This window comes from Mesoplodon mirus, assembly GCF_964341445.2.
Source record: "Mesoplodon mirus genome assembly, chromosome: 11".
Classification (NCBI taxonomy): Eukaryota; Metazoa; Chordata; class Mammalia; order Artiodactyla; family Ziphiidae; genus Mesoplodon; species Mesoplodon mirus.
In genome coordinates, this window is record NC_138987.1 from 95833169 (window position 1) to 95839524 (window position 6356).

A 6356-nucleotide genomic window follows, 5' to 3' on the forward strand; every position below is an offset into this window, starting at 1 on the left:
ATTTGCTCTGGCAAGTCCATTACAGGAATATCACCTGCCTAGAGAACGTTCTTTTTCTCCCTGTTTTCCATTGGGTTCGCTTACAGGTCAATAAATTTTATTATTTTATATCTAGGAGTCCAGTAATGTCCCAGGTAAAATAAGAAGGTGGTGCTTTCATTCTATCACACAATGTTAGATTTCAAGTTCTCTAGATTAAAATAAAAATCACAACAAAAAGGTAATTTCAAATTTAGAGGTCATGGATATAGGATCCTGAAAGAATTTCTATTAACAGCCACGTCTGTAGATCACTGACGTGTCAAATGAGTATCTAGCACTTTACTTTCCTTGATTCTTACAACACAGAGAAGGTACTTTTGCCCCTATTTATAGATGAGGAAACTGAGACTTATTAAAGTGGCTGAGCCAAGATTCTATCCAGTAATATGTGTATAAAAACAAATTTAAAATCCTCCATAGTAATGCCTTATGTATGACTAACCCGGCACCCAGGGTCCTAGGTCCGCAGGTCTTTCCTCTGGCTTTTGTCCTGCTGAAAAGACTTGCTTTTCTGAAAGCTAAAAAAAAATAAGAAAGAACTTAGGTGGGAGTTGAAAACAAGTACTATTTTTTAACATCAAACGATGTCTTAACTAACATTCAGTATGTGTTTTATTGTGACCTTAGAGTGAACCAAAGAGGAAAATGGAGCTTGTTGAAATTTCTGCATAACTAGCCAGATTTTGAGACCCTAAGGGGTCTCAAGTCAAGGGAATTAATTGTCCTAGTGGGGATTTCGACCACCTTAGCTGGGCACCAGGAACTGGAAGTGCATCTTTGATTTTAAAAGGTGGAAGCAGGGTGAACCTAAAAGTACTTCATTGCTGGGTTTATTTTGTTTCCAGGTTCCGGGGTCCCAGTTTTCCAGTTCCCCACCCAGTCTAGGCTACTCAGCAGCTCTCTTTTGCATTACAATGGCCTTGGTAAGGCTGGCAGACAGGATTAACTGGGAATTCGCAAGGGTGTGTGTGGGCGTGGGCCTGCCAGGAGGGGCGGGTCGAAGTATGGCTGAGCCTTACTTATAAGTCTAGAGCCTCCACAAATTTTTTTGTCATTTTCCTACATTGGGCTGGTAGGCTTCTGTTACCACACAGGTAACGTCCCTTCATCCCATGTTTTTAATACTTTTACACCTGGAGATCTTCACCTTTCTCTAAGCTCTTCTACCTAGCTTCTTAAGCCTGGACTTTTCCTACCATCTATCTAGCTCTTTGGTTTTCTCCCTCTCCTTCAATTCAACAACATGAGTGTGGACCCAGCTTATCCCCAAAGCCTGTGTGGCCCCGAAGCATCCAATTCTAGGGAATCTTCACCAATGCCTGAGATTTATGGGCCTGAAGAAAATTATGTGTCCTTGCACATGTCATCTGCTGAGACCCACGACATGGAGACTGGTAAGAAAATACTGAATCCTTGAGAGGCTAAGTTCCTTCAGGGAAAGGGAAAGAAGGAAAGAGGGTAAGGGTTATCTGTTTCCCTCTTGAGCCCATCAATATAAGCAGGTGTCATTATCTATTAATCCTCTCGACACCTCTTTTTCAACGGTAACTTGATGGGGTCATGCCCTTTCCCCAATGTTCCGGGCGATAAGAGCTGTGGACGGAGAGACGCGGGACACGGGACTCGGCCATTCAACTGTACCCGGTGTATTTGAGAACTTACGTGTGTAGGCACTGTGGAAACGCAAATGTGATGTGATAAACTCATGTGTAAATCTTAACGTATATGAAACGCACCTTTTGGAAATGTTTTACCTTTCTACTACAGTAGCGGTTGGCTCTTCCCCTAACCTCTGGATGTGTGGACATAATTGGGCAGCTGAGTTTGTAAGCACCTGCTATGTTCAAGTCTCCTAAATCCCGAGGAAGTGTTCACCCCATTTTATGGTGGATGATTCCAAAAGGTTTAATATACTGACAGTCAAAGTGGCAAGAGCTCAGATTTGAAATCCAGTTTGGCTTTGAATTCTATACTCTTAATATTTAGGCTTCTAATTGGTAATTTTGGGTGTGAGAGGTGCTCGGGATATTGTAAAAACGGCACAAACTATTTTGGAAATCAATTTGGCAGTAGTTGTTAGAAATGAGAAGGTAGACCAACCTTTACCCAGGGATGCTATTTTTAACATTTATGGCATAAAGTAGCTTAAAGTCTGTTTACATTTATGATTACAACCATAGAAGTAAGTTGTGGAGAAAGGAATAAATAAACAAAATAACTTATATTTGAGTGTTGGATTTTAATGTTACCCTGTTTTTCCAAATTTTGTGTTAATGTCCTTTTATAATTTCAAATGTTGAAAATACAGCTACAGCGCTGGATTGTGAGACAAATAGCTCGGGAATGAGCAATGGACATGTCCTCCTAGCAAGCCAAGTGCAAGTCTGTATAGATCATTTTTAAGACATGCTCCATTCCTAGTCATTAGCTGAGGACTTTCCTTCTTAGATCTACTTGTGAAATTGTGAAGTCTTTTGCCTTTTAAAGCCTGTCCATTTATTCCACGACTAGGGTAGAATTGGAGTTAAGCACTGGGAATACGTCTGTGCAAATAAATCTAAGTAATACAGGAAATAAATTTTTAGTTACAAAGTCAATAATATATGCCAGGCCCTGTGCTAGACAATTTTTTGTTACCTCATTTTGTTTTTAAATTTTTTATTTCTGTTACCTCATTTTAATCAGTGAAAGAAACACCATGAGATATACTGTACAACACGGGGAATGTGACAAGTATTTTATAATAACTATAAATGAAGTATAACCTTAAAAAATTGTAAATCACTATATTGTACACCTGTATTTATATAACGTACAGCAACTATACTTCAGTCTAAAAACCACCAAAAAAACCTATGATCAGCTTAGCCCAATTGCCAAAACAAACAAACAAAAAAACCATGAGGGAGGAATAATTTTGGAGATGAAATCCCAAAGTCTGGGTTGAAACAGGAGCTTTATCAGAATTCACATTTCCTGACAGTCTTGGTATTAAGACCGGGTAGCAAACTTGATTTTATAGGGTCCCCAGAACCTGGATCATCTGTTTCAAAATTAAGTACGTGGGAGTTCCCTGGTGGTCTAGTGGTTAGGATTCATCGCTTTCACTGCTGTGGCCCATGTTCAATCCCTGGTCAGGGAATTGAGATTTCCCCCAAGCCACACGGCTCCACCAAAAAAAAAAAATTAAGTAGGTGATGATTAAGGTACAAAAAGGAAGTTACGGAAGGACACAAAGGTGGGAGTCAAATGATGATTCAGACCTTTGAGAACAGCCAGGGTGTGGGTTCCTGAGCTTTGATGGGCAGAAAGAAGAGGTCTGAGTCCCCCTCCGCTTCCCAGCAATACATATTAGCCACGTCCATGACATGCAAAATGGCATTTGTGCAAAGGTTAGCCAAGTGTTCAGCATTGCTTAAAAATAAAGTTATTACTTATTATCTAGCTCTGAGGACTTTAATAGTGCTTTGAAAACAATAAACTTTCCATATTTGAAGCTTTAGAGAAAAGTGTCATTTTGTTCCCAACAGTCTCTCCTCTTCCTTCCTTCTCCATGGATCTGCTTATTCAGGACAGTCCTGATTCTTCCACAAGCCCCAGAGGAAAACTACTGGCCACGGCCGCAGACAAGAGCAAAGAGAAGAAGGAAGAGAAGGTCCTGGTCAAGAAGCAGAAGACCAGAACCGTGTTCTCTCAGACGCAGCTGTGTGTGCTCAATGACAGATTTCAGAGGCAGAAATACCTCAGCCTCCAGCAAATGCAAGAACTTTCCAACATCCTGAACCTTAGCTACAAACAGGTATGGTTGTTTTCTTGTTTGATACAACAAGAAATAAGAAACAAGGTTAATTTCTATGTACTCTGTTTATGCACCCCTACAAACAAGTTAACTTTTAATATGAAAATGGAACTCTTTGTAAGGTGTTTTGTGGCAATGTGTCCATTTTTTTGGACATTCTTTTCTTTATATTCTTTTCCATTACGGTTTATCACAGGATATTGAGTATAGTTCCCTGTGCTCTACAGTAGGACCTTGTTTATTCATCCGACATGAAACAGTTTACATCTGCTAATCCCAAACTCCCAGTCCATCCCTCCCCCACCCCCTCTCCCAATGTGTCCTAATTTATTTAACCACTTCCCTTGTTGCACAAACCAAAATTGTGAAAATGTTTCCAATTTTCCTTAAAAAAAGGAAGAGTATACCCCCCTATCTTCCGAGTTAGAAGAGTCCCTAGCCAACACTTGTTCTTATTAAACTTAAAATTGTATGCTTTGTTTTTATCTGTTAATCATTTTTCATATATTTATTGGCCATTTTATTCAGTTACTGGCGCCATACTTGGAAAGTCCTATTCCATGATCTTATTATATATATATATATTCTTCTACCTCTCTGATCTCATTTTCTAACTCAGAGTTTACAAACCATCTGCAAAGTTTAGTTTATTCTGTGCTGCAATATAATTTGATATTTTCTAAATAGCTGTCCTTGTGGTATGTTTCATAATTCCTGAATTAAAATACCATTATCACATTAACTGTAAATGTGCTTATATGGAGGTGGGCTTTTTATTGCAAACAAATTACCTTTAACTGTGGCTAATGGCGTGGGTAGACATTTAAATGTGAACTTCCTAGTTAGTAGCAGACTTGTGGTGTGTTCTGTTCTATCTGGTTAGGTTTATTAAACATAAAGTAGCCCACTGACTTGAGGGGCTTGAAATTCACTCACAGATTGAAGGTTTAAGAAAGGACTCTAGGGCTTCCCTGATGGCGCAGTGGTTGGGAGTCCGCCTGCCGATGCAGGGGACATGGGTTCGTGCCCCGGTCCAGGAAGATCCCACATGCCGTGAAGCGGCTGGGCCCGTGAGCCATGGCTGCTGAGCCTGCGTGTCCGGAGCCTGTGCTCCGCAAAGGGAGAGGCCACAACAGTGAGAGGCCCACGTACAGCAAAAAAAAAAAAAAAAGAAAGAAAGAAAAAAAGAAAGGACTCTAGAAGTTAAAATTTTGTTCCGAGTTTGAGATAGTTGTAGCTATCGGAAAAAGCAAACAAACAAAAACTTAATATTCTTTGATCCCAGTGCATCCTGCATTACTAGTATTTTGTGTTTTCCTGTTACCTTTTCCCTGCAGGTTAAGACCTGGTTCCAGAACCAGAGAATGAAATGTAAGAGGTGGCAGAAAAACAACTGGCTGAGGAATAGCAACACTGTGACTCAGGTAACAGGAAACTTATTTTTCTGCTCTTCCCTAACAAGGACTTTTTAGATAGATTTGTATCCACTGCTGAAGCATGCAATCCCAACTTCAGACAATTCTGATTTTCCTTGTACCTTTTCAGTTAATCCATCCTTCTCTTTCAAAAGGGCCCAGCAACTACAGAATACCCGGGCTTCTATTCCTACCACCAAGAATGCCTGGCGAACTCTTCCGGAAACCTGCCCATGTGGAGTAACCAGACCTCGAATAACCCAACTTGGAGCAACCAGAGCTGGAACAGTCAGTCCTGGAGCAACCAGAGCTGGAACAGTCAGTCCTGGAGCAACCAGAGCTGGAACAGCCAGTCCTGGAGCAACCAGAGCTGGAACAGTCAGACCTGGTGCCCCCAAGCCTGGAATAACCAGACTTGGAACAATCAATTCAACAACCATGTTGAGGAATTCCTGCAGCCCCAGATCCAGTTCCAGCAAAATTCTCCTGTCAGTGATTTGGAGGCCACCTTGGAAACTGCTGGGGAAAGCTATAACACAATACAGCAAACTGCTAAGTATTTCAATTCCCAACAGCAAATCATGGATTTATTCCCCAATAACTCTCTGAACATACAGCCTGAAGATTTGTAACGATGGCTGTATTATTCAATCTCAATTTGAGCCGTGACTTCCCTAGAATTTTTCTTTTACAATTACGTCTCTCTCTGCCTTGATAAGCTGCTTTTCATTGTGCCTTTTGTGTCAATTTGGGGGTGTATGATTGGTGTCTAATCAAAGAGGTTTCAGAAGCATTGGCTTCTACGGACAACATGATAAAAGATGACTGGCGGCTATAGATAACTAGGTTATAATACTATTTTTTGGATATCTTTAGGATCTAGAACCTAACCTCAAGAATAGGGAGCAAAAGTACAAAGATGTGTGATGAAGGATTCTTCATATTTTCTGGGATAGGGAGGCTTTACTTGTTAAGAACCTCAGTTGTTAAGGTGAAGGGTTAAGCTACAATGTGCTTCATTGATTTCCTCTACCCCTTTTTGCTATTTTACTACAATGCCTAATTTTTTCCACCACTCTAGTATTCGTAGAAAGATGTCT

The 6356-nt window shown here is 40.5% G+C and overlaps 1 protein-coding gene across 1 annotated transcript; it reads left to right on the forward strand.

The window, feature by feature from the left end:
- Positions 1-1180: 1180 nt before the first annotated feature.
- NANOG (Nanog homeobox) lies at positions 1181-5888 on the forward strand (the record flags this gene model as incomplete). Its single annotated transcript, XM_082635338.1, has 4 exons — positions 1181-1436; positions 3573-3841; positions 5179-5265; positions 5412-5888. The coding sequence occupies exons 1-4, from the start codon at positions 1286-1288 to the stop codon at positions 5886-5888; spliced, it is 984 nt and encodes a 327-aa protein (XP_082491464.1). The 5' UTR covers positions 1181-1285.
- Positions 5889-6356: the final 468 nt, after the last annotated feature.